The sequence below is a fragment of the Chiloscyllium plagiosum genome, chromosome 11 (assembly GCF_004010195.1).
Source record: "Chiloscyllium plagiosum isolate BGI_BamShark_2017 chromosome 11, ASM401019v2, whole genome shotgun sequence".
Lineage (NCBI taxonomy): Eukaryota > Metazoa > Chordata > Chondrichthyes > Orectolobiformes > Hemiscylliidae > Chiloscyllium > Chiloscyllium plagiosum.
In genome coordinates, this window is record NC_057720.1 from 30,032,968 (window position 1) to 30,050,693 (window position 17,726).

The 17,726-nt window shown below is 40.0% G+C and overlaps 1 protein-coding gene across 4 annotated transcripts in view; it reads right to left on the reverse strand.

Annotated features, from left to right (window-relative positions):
• The window catches only part of LOC122554251 (vitamin D3 hydroxylase-associated protein), a 62,382-nt gene that overhangs the window by 16,933 nt on the left and 27,723 nt on the right, over positions 1-17,726 (reverse strand). For all 4 annotated transcript variants that reach the window (XM_043698983.1, XM_043698982.1, XM_043698984.1 and 1 more), the window contains 4 exons: positions 14,851-14,975; positions 13,012-13,137; positions 4,256-4,353; positions 1,624-1,723 (listed from right to left, as the gene is read on the reverse strand). In XM_043698983.1, coding sequence (XP_043554918.1) covers positions 1,624-1,723; positions 4,256-4,353; positions 13,012-13,137; positions 14,851-14,975 — 449 coding nt within the window. The remainder of the gene's footprint in view (positions 1-1,623; positions 1,724-4,255; positions 4,354-13,011; positions 13,138-14,850; positions 14,976-17,726) is intronic.

Here is a 17,726-nt window from a genome sequence, read left to right on the forward strand (position 1 = left end):
ACCATTATCTGTGACAATCTCCAGGATTTTTTTTTCCCTTGGGTACAAGTTGTCTCGTGCAGGGGAGACAGATGCTCTGGTAGCTTGTGATTTCAGGAAGGGTGAGGATTACTCAAGGTGATGTGACTGTGGCAGAACTGGCCATGAAGATATTTGTATGCTGGGTATTACAGTCTGTTCTAACCCAAACTGTTGGATGACAATAGAAATAGGAGTGGAGATAGAGGAGTATGGAGTAGTCAAACTTTAATAATTCCACAGTGATTTGAGCTAATGGTGCGGGATGGAAAGGAAAAGGGGATAACTATTGAATAATTTATTAAAACTATGGAGATCAACCTTACTGATAGCAATTCCAAACTGTTGACAATAGCTCCGCCAGCTGGTTATTCCTGTTATAAGTCTAGAGTAGCATAATGAGTAGACTGTATGTGTTAAAATTATAATTTTTATTATAAGTTACATTATTAATAATATATATGGAACACCTTAATTCACTTATCCAAAGAGATAATAAAGATCCCTTACTTCACCAACTTATTATTCTTAAAATACTGCAAGGTCTAGCTTCGCATTCTCCATAACTAAACCTATTCAAGTGTTGATCTTCGTTAAGAATTGTGATTTCCTTTTATTACATTGAACAAGCTCCTTCATGTTATTATCAGAATTTAAAGTCGTATTATGGGGAGTCAGTTCTTTCAAATCCTATAACTATCTCTCTAGAGAAGCACTTCTCAAGTGCTTCCTTTCAAAACTAAAAGAAAGTTTAATCTCTTCATTCCTCCCTCACAAGTCAGTCCTTTGACACTAGAGACCGCTTAATAAACTGCCTCCAAATAGTTCACTTAATGGTCCCAAGTGGATCCAATATACAAGCCGTGCTCTGCTCAAGATATTTGATGGGCACTGCCTGCAAGGGCAGTAGAGATGGGAAACTCCTCAAATCTTTAAAAAAGTACACAGATGAGCACTTGAAATGTCACAACATTCAAGAATATGGGCCAAGTGCTGGAAAATGGGCTTAGTGCAGATAGGCTGGCACAGACACAGTGACCCAAAGGACTTCTTCTATCCCTCTGAGATCCTCAAACTTAGATTAGACTGGCCTCGCTGTCGTGTTCAATATTAAAACAGACATGAGTTCAGCAGAAAGGTTCACAGCAGAGTTAAGAAAATCATCAAGCGAATGGCAACAGAAATGATTTGTACCTCTGCCTCAATGATTCGAAACACAACGTGGATAGCTATTGCTGTTGGCATTAGGAAAGAGTGCTTTTTTTGTAATTAATCATTTTGTTCATGTTTATTGGACTGAATTTCACAATTTTTGTCCTGCAGCCCCACTTATTTGATGGACTAGTTAACAGAAATCCCAAATTTCTCTCTTCAATATACTGACCCGGACATATGACCTCTCACAATCTGGCAGTCTCTGGTCCAGCAAAGGCCCAATTCCAATGCTGCCATGTTAGGGAGGTACAAATGGTATTTGCAAAGCAAAAATGCCAATTCCAATTTTTTTAAAAATGCATCCCATTTTTATATTTTTCTGCAAGATCTCATTAAATTAGATTATTTATTTTTAAAAGTTAGCAAATTTGGGTGGGATGTTTTACTTACAAATGGCTTCAGAAACATGTACAGGATCTTCTTTAGTACTTTAGGCACTGTGTTTATAAAAAACAGATCTTTCAAAGTCGAATCGATGATGTCTCCTTTTCTGAAAAGTACAAGTAACATAAGAGCTAGTCGCATTGATTGGTTTCCATATGAAAGCATGTGATAACATTGTTGAGGAAGATCAGTGGACAAATCTTTGTACCCATCTGAGTTACATCCTGTGCCACAGTGTCAAATTCCCATGCACGCACAAATCATGATTTTGTTACACATATCTGCCAACTTACCAAGCAACTAAAGACTCAACTTTCAATTAAAATAACAACCCTGATTAAAAGTATATCACCAAGTAATAAGCATCGTGGTTTCTCAAGTCTCTCATCAGTCTTCCCTGACAAAATTCTGAATCGTCGATACTATAATTTACTCTTGCTTTTAAACTTTTTGCTAAAGTGTACAAAAGCAATTCAAATAATATTCTAAAAATACCTTCAAGTTTTGCTTCTGTATTCTATGCCTCGAGTCTATATTAACTATCTAGATGTCCATCATGCCTGGTCTATATCCTCTTTGGCAAATTTGCCCTATTTCCCAGCCTCTATTATGGTGCCATCAGCAAAGTACAACATTGTTCCCACAAACCTGAAGACAGGATCATTAGTGGATATCATAAATAAGATTAGTTCTAATACCAGTCTCTGTGGAGTATCTCCCACCACATCTTCACAGTTCACGATATAAGCTTTGTCCATACAATTGGCTTTCTGTCCTCCAAGCTATCGCTCTATGCGTATAATCATAATCCGTTTATTCCATTTTCCATTATTTTTGCTGTAAGCTTCTTAGCTAATAAATGCACCGCAAAAATCCACAGAAAATAATGAGTCGCCACATTTCCCACAGCTAATAATCTTTATTAAACTTGAAATATTGCAGAGAGTTCTGGTCACCACACTACCAGAAGGATGCTAATGCCTTGGATTGGGTACAGAAAAGGTTCACTAGGATGTTGCCTAGTAATGGGGGATTTTAGCTATGAAGAAAAGTTTGATAGACTGGGTTTGTTTTCCCTGGAATAGAGGTGGTTGAAGAGTGACCCGATAGACGTTCATACAATTTTGAATGACATGGATAAAGTGGAACATATGAGGCTGTTTCCCATGGTGGAGGGAATCAGAGGGATGTGGGGTGTGTCTGACAAGTTTTTCACACAAAGGCTGGTGAGTGCCTGGAATGCACTAGCAGAGGAGGTGACAGAAGCAGACACAATAGCAGCATTCAACAAACACCTGAATGAATACACGAATAGGAAGAGCTTTGAGGGATATGGATCCTGTAAGTGAAGACAGTTTTAGAATGAAAGGGCAAAATGTGTCAGTGCAGTCTTGGAAGGCCGAAGGGTCGGTTCCTGTGCTGTATCGTTCTTTGCTCTTTACGTCACAAAGAGTTCTACATTGTGGAATTCAATTTTATCTGATCAAGCAAATGCAAAGTAATGCAGATTCTTGGAACCTGAAATGAAAACTAAACATTCTGGGAAATATTCAATAGGTTAGGCAGCATCTGTGGAGAGAAATAGAGTTAAATTTTTCAGAGCGATGATACTCCATCAGAATTGATGAAAGGCAGAAATGTAATAAGTTTGAAGCAAGTGAAAGGAAGGATGGGTGGAGTTAGAGAAAGACAAGAAAAGGGACAGTTTGTGATAGGGCAGAGGGCAGAAAAAAGTAAATATTAAAAATAGTTTAGTGGTAATGGGTAAAAGTCAATACAGGGCAACCTCTTATCCAAACATCGATTATCCAAATTTCGAATTATTTGAACAAGATCTCAAGGTCCCGATAATCGAGGGTGCCCTGTAAATAGAAGACAATTCCAAATGAGAAGCAATGGGCTTGGTAACTGCTATCTGAATTTACAACAAACCAAATAAAGATACAAGAGAAAAAAGGAACCAGCAAAAAAAAAAACAAAAATTGAATGGAGGAAGCGGTCATGATCCAAAATTGCTGAACTCATTGCTGAACCCTTAACACTGTAAAGTCAAACTGAAACATTAGGTGGTCTACCCAGAGCTTGGAAATGCTTCATTGAGCAGGCCAAAGACAGAAAGGTCAAAAAGGAAAAAGTTGGAAGATTCACAATTAACTTGTCATTCTCTGGGTTGAATGTTATATTATATGTTCTGGTAAATTGTCAGCAATTGAATTAAATCTAAGATCTGGTACTTTCCTAGCCTCTCTGTTTTATTTATTGAAGATAAGTCTCACTTGTGCCATCCATTAGGACAACTTTTAACACTATGTTGAATTTTCTTTAAAAAAAAAAGGAGTCACAACTATTGACCACAATCCTTACATTTGATATAATCACAACTTTGATGCCTGTAACTGTATAACTTTTATATTTTCATTCATCCTGACCTATGCTGTTTCAGGAGCAAAGTACCAACTAAGGTTGGGTGATGGTCAGTTACGTATTACAAATCCATAACTGCCAAGAAACAGACTGCAGCAAATAACAATCAAAGTAATTGGTAATATGTAAACTTTAAAAACAACCTGACAAAAGTGCAATGTTAAAATTCTACTGAAAAGACATTTCATAGACTTTTCACTAAAATGAGACTTACAATCTTTCCAAAAGTGTAGAGCCACCATCAGCTGTCATTCCATTTATAATAAGTTCATTGAGTACAGATTGAGTTCTCAGAGGTTTGAAGGGAACCAGCTGAAAAGAAGAGAGAACATTTAGGATACAAGAACAATAAAGGATAAAAATTTAATCTGAAAGTAAGTAGCCAAGGTGGTGGCACAGTAGTAATATCACTGAATCACTAATCCAAAAGGCTCAGGCTAATGCTGTGGGGTCAGGGGTAAATTAAGGGATGGAAGGTCACTTCAGCCAAGTGAAATGTACATCTTGTAGTATGCATGAAGTTACTGACACAATGGGCCTCCCAGAAGAACATCTGCAGGAAATGTCATTGGCCACACAAGCTTGAGCTCCAGGAACCTGCATCTGCGAGGTAGACGACAACATAGGTGGAATATTTAGTGAAGTGGTCATCTTGCAGGTTAGACTGTTCAGGCAAGAGGGAATTGGTGACTGTCAGGCAGTATGAATTAGTATAGGACCCAGGCAGACAATGTACCTTGCATGTGGCAGGCTTTAGAATTGGTTCCATTAAAAAGTCACTGAGACCGATAGTTCCTCAGGAGAGTGCAACCAGAGATAAGTCACTGGTGCCTTGGGGGGTTCAGCTGTACAGGGGACCAGTTTGGTCCCCTCACCAATAGCACTAGCAAACTTACTGTAAAGATGTTTATCTTAGTCCTATTCATATGTAGACAGATGTAGGCAAGGTGGAAGGTAATGAAGGAGAATAGAAGATCAATAATGATAAGGATTCCACAGTCAGAGAAACAGAAACACATTTATGTGACTGTTAAAGTGGATCTAGGATGCTATGTTATCTCCAGGATAGCATATGTTATGGAATGGCTGCAGGATCTTCTATTTAGGTAGAAACGGGAATGAGTTTTGAAAGCAGACTTCAGGTCCTCATTGGGAGACTGAAAAAGGCAAGATCTCTAAAACAGTGGTCTCTAGAACACGGCAGTCCCACATGCTCGTGAGCATAGAAATTGACCAAATGCATATGTGGCTGGAAAGATTGTGTAGGAGTAGGTATGTTTCTAGGGCGCTGGGATTGGTTCTGGGGAAGGCGAGTCCTGTACAAGATGGACAATCTACATCTGAACAGGACTAAGATAACATTTTTACAGTGAATTTGCTAGTGCTATTGGTGAGGGGACCAGATTGGCAGGGGATGGAAACCCATGGGCAAATTCAGAGCAGAGAATGAGAGATAGAAACTTAAACAAACTTTGAAAGATAGAGGAGGCACAGACTAAAAAATGAGCAGTTTTTAAAAAGGTATGTACGTAAACTTAAGAAGTACAGTGAATAAAGCCAAGGGCACAGAATGGACACACAACAGCATTCTTATAACAGAAACCTTGCTTAAAGAAGGAAAAAGACAGCAGCTCAACACTCTTGGTTGTAGAGTTTTCATAACCATTATTGGTTAAGTGATGAATCAGAGGACAGAAGGGGTGATATACTATAAGAAACATGTAATGAGGCCATATCAATTGAGCTCAGAAACAAATAAAGGAGCAGTACACTGCTCGCATACTATAGATCCCAAAGAGTAGAACAAAATTAGAGGATCAAATACATAGATAAATTTCTGAATGCACAAACAATAGGGCAATCGTAGTGGAGGACTTCAACTACCAAATATCAACTAGGATTTAAAAAGGACAAGGTCCACAAAATTCTTGAACTGCATTAATTATTTTAGTCATATCAGCCCCAGTGAGAGCAGGCCCATTTATAAGCTTAATCTTAGGAAGTGAAGTTTGGGCATGTGGATGTCGTGCCCATTTTGAAGATTGTGATAATAATAGTTAGATCTGGAATCATTATGAAAAGTGCCAAAGATAGAAAGGGAGTTAAATTCTAAATTGACAGAAAGCACATTTTACAAATGTGACAGATGATCTGGCAAAAGTGGATAGGTTAAAGCAAAGTCAATGACAATCTAGTGGGAGTCATTCAAAAGCAAGTTTATGGGCACAGTGTAGACATGTCCCCAAAAGAAAACACTGTGGTATTGCCAAAACTAGAACCATCTTGGTTCTCTAGAAGAGCACAGGGAAACAAAATAGAAAATTAGAGCTTAAGATGATCTCAAAACTTTAAGGTGTTACTTCCTTGATTACAGTGGTGAAATGAACAAGTAAATTCGGAAAACAAAAGGAGGATACTATAAAGAAATACTGGGCAATTCAAGGAAAATCCAAATAAAGGTGTTTTATTAGACGTTAACATTTAAAGCAAGGGGATGACTAAGGAAAGGATTGGGGCAATTGGAGATGCACATAGTAACTTGTGCATGGATGCAGAAAATATGGGCAGGGTCCTGAATAAGTATTTTGATTCTATCTTCACAAGGGGCAGGAATAATGTGGACATTTTAGTTAAAGAGGAATGGGAAATATTACATGCAATCTCTCAATAATGAAAAAGAAAGTACTTGAGAAATTGGCCTCCGAGGGTAAACAAATCTCTGGAGCTAAATGAATTATATCTTAGGCTGTACAGGGAAGCAAGGGGAGAAATAGTAGAAACTCCAAGGATCATTTTCCAATCCTGAATAGATGCAGGCAAGGTGTCAGAGGATTGAGGGTCTGGAAATGTTTTATCATTATTCAAAAAGGGTGGGAGGGATATGTCAAATAATTATAGGTAGTGGACAAGAAACTAGATTAACTGCTATTTGTAGAGGCATGGATTAATCAGGAATAGTCAGCATGTTTTTGTTAAGCAAGGATAATGTCCAAAATTGGTTCAATGGTCGGAATAAAGGGATAATGGTCAACAGGTTTTTTTTTTAAAAATGAAAAAGCATATAAAAGTGATGTTCCATGGGGCTAAGTTTTGGGTCCCTTGCTGGAGGTAGTATTTATTAATGATTTAGTCTTAAATGTGGGAAATTTGCAATGACATCAAAATTGGCCAGGTAGTTGACAGTGAATAAGATCACTATCTGCTGCAGCAATGGACCATTGTTTGGTTGGCAGGTCAGGTAGATAAAGTGGGAAAGAGGACCTATGGAAAAGTCAATTATCACAGGGCACAAAACTGGAGATGATTTGTAGAAAGATTAGAGGGGACAGAAGGAAAAAGGTTTTAACCCAGAGACACAATTCTCTGCTTATTTTGATGATCGAGCTGTAGACACTCAATCCCTTTGAAAGGATGCTGATGCTCAAGCTACAACCAAAGCACTGGTCTGCAGACCAAATGCTGCTAAATGGGATTAGAATAGGCAGCTAATTTCTTTAAGATTCCCTGGAGTGTGGAAACATGCACTTTGGCCCAACAAATCCACCCCGACCCTCCGAAGAGTAACCCACCCAGACCCATTTCCTTCTGACTAATGCACCTAACACTGTGGGCAATTTAGCATGGCCAATTCACCTGACCTGCACATCTTTGGACTGTGGGAGAAAACCGGAGCACCCAGAGGAAACCCACACAGACACGGGGAGAACGTGCAAACACCATATAGACAGTTGTTAGTGGCTGGAATCGGGCCACCGTACTGCCCCTTTATTCAGCTGGCACAGACATGATAGGCTGAATGGCCTTTCTATGCTATATCTTTTCTACAGCTTTAAGTAATTGTCATTCCTTTCAACAACCAAAAGCAGTGAAGTATGTTCTGCAGAATTGTTGAAATGAGTCCCATTTATAGTCGAACTTTACAATTTTTTTTTAAAAATCAACACTACGAATGTTAATTCATTAAAAATAAACTGAAGTAATATTTACTACACATTCTAGTTTTGATATGCAGTGGTATGGAATGAGGATTCTTTACTGGGTTAACATAGTCCTTCCAGGCAAAAGCAGAATCTGCTCTCCACTGCCTCTCCTCCTTCAAGTCAGCTTTAGGTGGAGCATGACTTCACCCTGCACTCACCTGAACAAGAATACGGTCACATCCAAAAAAAAGCTACACCACTTGCCATAAATAATTAAAAATGGAAAACTTTCCAATCACTGGATCTAAGCAAGCACACAGTATATACAAATCATTCTTTCGGGCTCTTGTGACACAGTGGCAGTGTCCCTACCTATGGGCCAGAAGGCCTAGGTTCAAGTCCCACCTGCTCCAAAAGGTGTGTAGTAACATCTCGGAGCTGGCTGATTAGAAAATTTCTACAAGCCATTCTTTCCTCACAAATTGACATTGGTCAGACTTATTGATCCTACACCACATCACCGTTCTGAACTTCATCCACCAAATCCTGTTGCATCCCTGAAGGATTCCATTAAGTTTCTAACTTGATTTTTATGAATTCATTTCTGCTTTTCATCACTAGTTTCCCTCCTGGGAAATACAACACAGAAATTATCAGAGAATCGGCCATGACTTTATTGATTAGGCTACATGCACTGCAATCAGGGTTTACGTGCACTTAAGCATTAATATCGTCAGGCTGCATTCAGCAACCTGCCCCATAAGCAATCTTTTTAGTAGTTTGCTTAGGTAGTATTTAATAGCAGTTTTCCCTATCCTCAAGTGGTCACATTGTCACCCAGCCTGCTCGTAGAACGTTTCATCAATATTACTTCTGCGTGCAAAGTGTTATTAAATAGATTCCTTCACTGATATGTCCAATAGCTATGTTACTGAAAACTGATACAAAGATTTGACTGAAACAAAGGAAGATTTATGTCTTAGGCAAGCTGAAACATACTGTTTATACCAAATGTTTCTTATCCTTTAAAGGCACAGCTTTCTACTGAGGTATGCTCCTATGGGTACTGGCAATCTCCTGGCTCCCATTTTTCATGCATAGTTTTTGACAAGTTTCAAAAAACATTTGACTTAAGCATAAGGCTATTATTTGACACCCAAGTTCAAAATTTATGAAAAGGACCATTGGACTTTATCATAAACAAGCTCTTGGGTTTCTCACTGTTTTACTATTCCCTTTGTCAGGAAGAATGGATATGAATTGTGGTGCTCAGATTTGGCCTGGCTGAGATCAGCTAATTTAGCAAAGATAGGAATTGAATCACTATATTCCTAACACATTGTTATGAAGATGTGTTACGTAAAGTATTAATTGTACAGTCAACCCTCTATCCGCAAGGGTTCCACTTCTGAAATGCCATGCGAATGATGAAATTCACAGGTATACAGTTCATTACAAATAGATTAATAATCACGGACATGCAATTTTTGCCTGATGTTGATTTTTGTTGTTACTAGGTGAATTTGCTATTTGTGATTTTGTGGATACAGTGCATTTACTGTACATCTTGAATGTTTTGGAAAGAACACTTTGGAAAGTAAAAGACACAGGCTGCAGCAATTATAAGGTTGCATTTTCATGGAACAAGGTGCTTGGATGGAGACACCAAGATGATAACATTCAGAGATTAGGTTTCATTTGTAAAAAAGTATACTGGATTTGATCTCGAAACAAAGTCCCAGATAGCTTCCCAGAACAACAGCTTTTGCCCTCACACCCTCTTTTTCGGAATTCCTTAAGTTTCAGAGTTGACATTCCAACTGGAAGACCTCATTACCACAACTGGAGTGTTCTTAGAAAAAAGGGAGAATTTGGAATCAACACTACTGTCCAGCACAAACTCAGAGAGACTTGATGGGCTGAATAGTGTACTTCTGCTTCTACATCTTATGCTCTTATATTGTTCTAGACAACTGTTCTAAATATACTCTATGATTCCTTCCCCAGCCAATTTAATTCCTTAAATTTACCTAACGATTAAAATTATCCATGATTAATGTGCTTCTTTTTTACATACCCCAATTAATTGTCCAATAGTATGGCTACTGTTGGGAGGAGGGAGATATACTACTCCTACCAGTGTCCTTTTCCCCTTGCTATTTCTTACCTCCACCATATGGATTCTATATCATTCACTCCAGCCTCATTTCTTGCAATCATACTTACTTCGTCTCGTACAACAAAGCTACACCCCACATTTCCCTTTCCACTTGTCCATTTAAAAAAGTCACATATCCCTAAATATTTAGTTCTCAGCTCTGATCCCCTTGTAACCATGTGGCTGTAAGATCATACCAAGTAACCTCTATTTGTGACATTAATTCATTTATTTTATTCTGAATACTGAGCAGTTGAGCTGATAATTTTGCCTTTATGATTTCTTCCTTTTTGATCCTATATGTTGTGTGGAACATGACTTCAGCTACAGGTGCCAAAAAAGAAACCTGCAGTTGCTGTAAATCAGAGACAAAACATCAGTTCTGAGGATGGGTCACTTGATTCAAATCGTTAATGCTGATCTCTCTCCACAGATGCTGCCACACTTGCTGAGTTTTTCCAACAATTTCTGTTTTTGTCAGCGACAGATGCATTTGGGATCATTTGAGAGTCATGCTTTTTGTTGAATTAAATGGTTAGTTGGAAAAAGTGCCATCTCACCAAGAGTTTCTACCACTAAACTACATTTTACTACTCTTCTGATCTTTTGCACTTCCAAAGCAACATTTGCCTCCCTTTCCCACAAGAAAATTTAAACTCTCTTGCACTCAAGGACCCATTACAGAGAACTACATAACAGACATCACTAAAAACAACAAGTTTCATATTCCTGGCATCTCTCAATGATGGAACCTTCAAAACATAATGCATCATTTACATTTTTTTAAAAATGTTTTGCTTGCCTGAATAATATTTTCACTTCGCAATTTTTCATAAATGCATTCAACTCTAATATTTCAAAATTCTGATCTGGCCTTGTTTGGGTGCCTAGCAAATTCAGCTCTCCAACTCAACTTTGCAATTTCTCCATTTCAGTTTTCAAACCATTGTATCTTTTTGCGAGGCTCTGCATTGACTGAAGCAATGAGGCTAACATTTTCCAATACGATTTCAAATACAAAGTGGCATTTGATCCATTCTACATGATTTCCAATCTGATATACTGAAAGTTCTGGATCCACTTTGCTCACTGAGCTGGAAGGTTCATTTTCCAAATGTTTCGTCCATACTAGGTAACACCTTCAGTGAGCCTCCGGACGAAGCACTGCTGATGATTCCTGCTTTCTATTTATATGTTTGGGTTGGTGATGTCATTTCCTGTGGTGATGCCATTTCCTGTTCTTTTTCGCAGGGGGTGGTAAATAGGGCCCATGTCAATGTGTTTGTTGATAGAGTTCCGGTTAGAATACCATGCTTCTAGGAATTCTCGTGCGTGTCTCTGTTTGGCTTGTCCGAGGATGGATGTGTTGTCCCAGTCAAAGTGGTGTCCTTCCTTATCTGTATGTAAGGATACTAGAGAGAGAGGGTCAACTAGCCACAAAACGCCATGGCCCTCTCTCTAGTATCCTTACAGATAAGAAAGGACACCACTTGAATGTGTTGTCCCAGTCGAAGTGGTGTCCTTCCTCATCTTTACGTAAGGATACTAAAGAGAGAGAGAGGGTCAGAAAGAAGGGCTTATGCCCGAAATGTCGATTCTCCTGCTCCTTGGATGCTGCCTGACCTACTGCGCTTTTCCAGTAACACATTTTTCAGCTCTGATCTCCATCATCTGCAGTCCTCACTTTCTCCATACTATGTTCTACACCCTCCCACCACCAAGAAAGCCCACTGAATCACATTCCTAGCAGACACCTAATTGAATACCTTCCCTTTTGGCACACTTTATCCTGGGACAACAATGTCCTGTCCCGCCTGGAGATTCTGGCCAATCAGAGGCTGTGGTTGCTGGCAGAACCCCACCATCAGAAAGAGGATCAGCATGGAGACAGTTAGGCTATTGTGTGTGGTGGGGTTTATAGGACTGGAGGCAAGGGCTCAGAAACCAGGCAAGAGGTTAAAGCTCTCAGAGGTCCCCACTGCCCTTAACCTGACATAAGTGAATGCAGAGTGAGGAATTCTCACTGCCCGCCCTCCCAAACTGACACCATGCCCACACTGGTCACCATGTCAGATAGGCTGGCTTTTGTACCTGAAGTACCTGAAGCCCAGTTTGGAGGAGGCCTTCATACGGCCCTAACAGAGAGCATGTCAGGAAGGTTCCCACTAGAGAACATTATTTCAGACTACGTGGGGACAGAATGGGTATTTCCCCAGTGCTATCTCACTGTAGGGATGTCTGAGGCTTGATGGAACAAGGAACAGGTAGTGGATACATTTATTGGATGAGGATTGGTAATATAAATATGGGGAAACTAATAATCACCCCTTCCTGTGATTTCTCAGGTGAGAAAGAAACACTGCCTTCACAGTGACAGTGGAAGAGTGGGACGTGGAACTAGTTCATCTCTCCTAACAGGTCATCATAACATTTCACTAACATTTAACAGCATGGCAAATACCACCTGCCCAGAAAACAACATAGCATGAAAAATCAGCCTGTCTTTTCAGTCAAAAAACAAAAAGCCATATCAAAAAATATGGGTTACTCCACAGCATCAGTTAGCTCAGAATGCTTGGAAGCTGAGAGTTACAGTTACATAAATTCTATTAAGATTTAAACGTCCTCAATAAAAACAGACGCTTAAAAAGATACTTTATGCCAAGATCAGACAAAATGGAATAGAATAATAGGAAGGAAGGAAAAAGGGCAGGAATATGGGGAGCAAGCTGAGGAATGAAGACCTGGTTCAGGTGAGATGGCCAAATGGTTCCCATCTATGCTATGCTATTTGAATTCTAAAGTACATCCTTCCAAAAGGTAGAACCATCGAGGACCTGTTGTGTTTTAACATTTCTTCTCTCTGCTCCTTCTGATTATTAATAAACTCACTGTATGGCCAGCCTCCTCCAGCAGCTGTTTGGTTTCCATTACTGCACGTTTCATGCTGGCATTGGGAATCCAAAACTCGTCACTCTCATAATAACCTATCCTCAATGGTTTAGAGCTGGAAAACACCTAAAATGAAAGAACATAAATCAAATGAAAGTGATAGTTACATACTGAGCAGAACAGTTGAGAGCTGTGCAAGCATATTTTAATTTTTTATTCATTCATGGGACAAGGGCATCACTGGCTAGGCCAGCAATTATAGCCCAAAGGGCAATTAAGAGTCAACCACATGGCTGTGGGCCAGACCAGGAAGGATGGCAGATTTCCTTCCCTAAAGGATGTTCGGTGAATCAGGTGGGGTTTTCCCTGACAATTGACAATAGATTCATGGTCATCATTAATTCCAGATTTTTTTTTTATTGAATTCAAATGCCACCATCTGCCATGGCAGGTTTCAAAAGCCAGGTCCTCAGGACATTACCTGGGTCTCTCAGTTAACAGTCCAGCAATAATACGACAAAGCAGTCACCTCCTCTATCGAATTTTTAGCAGAGCTGGGTCAATGGCTTTGAATTCTAAGGAGAACTGAGATAGAGGCTTGGATTTTCATGCATGTCAAATAAAAGACATGAAGATGACGTTAAAAGTTATAAGCAGGCCCAATTCTGGGATTTCTAACCCCATTCCATTTTTGATAATAAGAGTGTAGATCATGAGCCTGCACTCCTGCCCTGGTCAGTTGCATTGAAAAATTCCCAAAGAATCCATTAAGTGTCAAAATAATCATACAGTCATTAAGATGGTTTTATACAGTTGGACTCCGTATGAATGTTTCGCTGAGTTCCAAGAATGACTCTGCAGGGGTCAGTTTACACAACTGCATTGGTTGATAAATAGCTACATAACCTTCTCAAAATTAAAAGAAATATCAATTTATAAGTTTTTCAATGCCCATGCATTTTTTTTGGAACAAGATTAAAATAGCCTGAATATGAAATTCAATGCTTATGTTTCATTCACAGCTTGGTGAGAACCTAACAGGGGCAATATTATGTGTTAGTATATGGTTCAATGGTACTGGGCAAGTAGGCATACAAGATATCAAGGAGCATCTTATATGTTGTTGCCTATGACATTGAGCTTTTGGAGGATTATTCGCTGTGAGACCTAGTGAAATCCCTTAGCACACTTGATTTAATTGGAACACAATTATACAAAACAAGCAAGAATTATTTTATACAGAGTGTGCCTATAAGAAATTCTAATCTGCACTTCACTATAGTCTGCTTGTTAAAATAAATGGATACAAAATCATGGTATATATTGGAATTATAAATAATATAAAGTCCTATGTTGAGACCACAATTCATAACATTTCCCTTAGATCTGTTCTAGAAGTAGAATCATAGAATCCTTAAAGAGGCCATTTAGCCCATCGAGCCTATATCTACTCTCGGAAGAACATCTCACCCAGATCCAGACCCCAACCCTATTCCTGTAATCCCACATTTTATCATGGCTAATCCACCTAAACTGCACATCCCTGGACACCTCGGAAAATTTATCATGGCCAATCCACCCAACCTGCACATCTTTGGACTAGTAAGCTAACCTGGAAGTGTTAGGCACTGAAAATGTCAAAAAAATCATTTATTTAACAGTAGCCTAACTCACCTTGAGCCACAATTATTGATGGTCCATCACAATAAATCCCTCTTATTCTAAAGGGATCAGAAGCTTTGGAAATTCTTTTGGATGACGTGGGGTGGAGGCAAGAGGGGGGGAACAGGAGGAAAGACAAAAGGATAAGATAAAAGTACAGTTCAACTCACACATTACCTCATCATTGAAGGGAATAGGTGGTACAGTGGGATCCAACAGGAACATATCTTCACATAACAGAGCTCTCATGCACAATGCCAAACTATCCACATTCCTGGCCATTGGGCCAACTGCCGCATCAACTAAAAAGAAAATAAAGGGAAAGATTGTATTTTTTTAAAAATCCCTTGCATTCTACCATGACAGTTGGCTATCTTTCTCTTCTCCATTTCTGTCTTTCAATTAGTTTGGAAAACTAATGATGTCGTTTCAAGTATTTCATTTGCCGTTTTTCCTCTTCCATCTGGTGTCCACTCATTTTGGGACAGGGGAACCATTTCCCAAATACTGGAAGTTCTTTGGCTGAAGTATATTCAAAGATAAAAGTGTTTAGAGAAGGAACAACCTGAGACTCAATAAACATTCACTAGAGTCAGGAATGTATAACTCCACTCAAGTGAGGTGAGGTATCTCAAGGACACCTGGTCCAAATGTATAGGTTCAATCAGAATTTATCACTCAGGAATCCATGCAAGTTGACAAATCAAGGGAAGGAACTGTCTTCACGTGCTTATGGACATGGTGCCAATCAAGTGGACTGCTTTGCCCTGGATAATGTCAAGCTTCTTGAGTGTTGCTGGAACTGCACCCATCTAGGCAAGTGAGGAGTATTCCATCAGACTCCTGATTTTTCGATGATGGACAGGCTTTGAGGAGTTAGGAGGTGAGTTACTCACTGCAGTATTCCTAGCCTCTGACTTGCTCTTGCAGCCACTGTCTTTCTGGTTAATGGTAAATCCCAGGATGTTGATAGTATGGAATTCAGTGATGGCCATTGAACATCAAGGGAGGATGGTTAGACTGTCTTTTATTGGAGATGGTCATTGTCTGTCATTTGTGTGGAACAAATGTTACTTGTCGCTCGTCAGCCCAAACCTAGTTACTGTCCAGGTCTTGTTACAATTGAACATGCACTGCTACAGTATCAATCAGCAAACATCCCCACTTCTGACCTTATGAAGAAGGGAAGGTCTTTAACAGCATAGAGTCATAGAGATGTACAGCAATGGAAACAGACGCTTCGGTCCAACCCGTCCATGCTGACCAGATATCCCAACACAATCTAGTCCCACCTGCCAGCACCTGGCCCATATCCCTCCAAACCCTTCCTATTCATATACCCATCCAAATGCCTCTTAAACGTTGCAATTGTACCAGCCTCCACATCATCCTCTGGCAGCTCATTCCATACACATACCACCCTCTGCATGAAAAAGTTACCCCTTAGGTCTCTTTTATATCTTTCCCCTCTCACCCAAAACCTATGCCCTCTAGTTCTGGACTCCCCGACCCCAGGGAAAAGAGTTTGCCTATTTATCCTATCCATGCCCCTCATCATTTTGTAACCCTCTATAAGGTCACCCCTCAGCCTCCAAGGCTCCAGGGAAAACAGCCCCAGCCTGTTCAGCCTCTCCTTGCAGCTCAGATCCTCCAACCCTGACAACATCCTTGTAAATCTTTTCAGAACTCTTTCAAGTTTCACAACATCTTTCCAATAGGAAGGAGACCAGAATTGCATGCAATATTCCAACAGTGGCCTAACCAATGTCCAGTACAGCCGCAACATGACTTCCCGACTCCTGCACTCAATACTCTGACCAATAAAGGAAAGCATACCAAAACGCCCTCTTCACTATCCTATCTACCTGCGACTCCACTTTCAAGGAGCTATGAACCTGCACTCCAAGGTCTCTTTGTTCAGCAACACTCCCTAGGACCTTACCATTAAGTGTACAAGTCCTGCTAAGATTTGCTTTCCCAAAATGCACCACCTCTCATTTATCTGAATTAAACACATCTGCCACTTCTCAGCCCATTGGCCCATCAGGTCTAGATCCTGTTGTAATCTGAGGTAACCCTCTTCGCTGTCCACTACACCTCCAATTTTGGTGTCATCTGCAAACTTACTAATTGTACCTCATATGCTCGCATCCAAATCATTTATGTAAATGACAAAAAGTAGAGGGCCCAGCACCGATCCTTGTGGCACTCCATTGGTCAAAGGCCTCCAGTCTGAAAAACAACCCTCCACCACCACCCTCTGTCTTCTACCTTTGAGCCAGTTCTGTATCCAAATGGCTAGTTCTCCCTGTATTCAATGAGATCTAACCTTGCTAATCAGTCTCCCATGGGGAACCTTGTCGAAAGACTTACTGAAGTCCATATTGATCACATCAACTGCTCTGTCCTCATCAATCCTCTTTGTTACTTCTTCAAAAAACTCAAATCAAGTTTGTGAGACATGATTTCCCACCCACAAAGCCATGTTGACTATCCCAAATCAGTCCCTGCCTTTCCAAATACATGTACATTCTGTCCCTCAGGATTCCCTCCAACAACTTGCCCACCACCGAGGTCAGGCTCACCGGTCTATAGTTCCCTGGCTTGTCTTTACCGCCCTTCGTAAACAGTGGCACTATGTTTGCCAACCTCCAGTCTTCTAGCACCTCAGCTGTGACTATCGATGATACAAATATCTTAGCAAGAGGCCCAGCAATCATTTCTCTAGATTCCCACAGAGTTCTCGGGAACACCTGATCAGGTCCTGGGGATTTATCCATCTTTAACCACTTCAAGACATCCAGCACTTCCTCCTCTGTAATCTGGATATTTTGCAAGATGTCACCATCTAATTCCCAACAGTCTACATCTTCCATATCCTTTTCCACACTAAATACTGATGCAAAATATTCATTTAGTATCTCCCCCATTTTCTGTGGCTCCACACAAAGGCCGCCTTGCTGATCTTTGAGGGGCCCTATTCTCTCCAGAGTTACCCTTTTGTCCTTAATATATTTGTAAAAGTCCTTTGGATTCTCCTTAATTCTATTTGC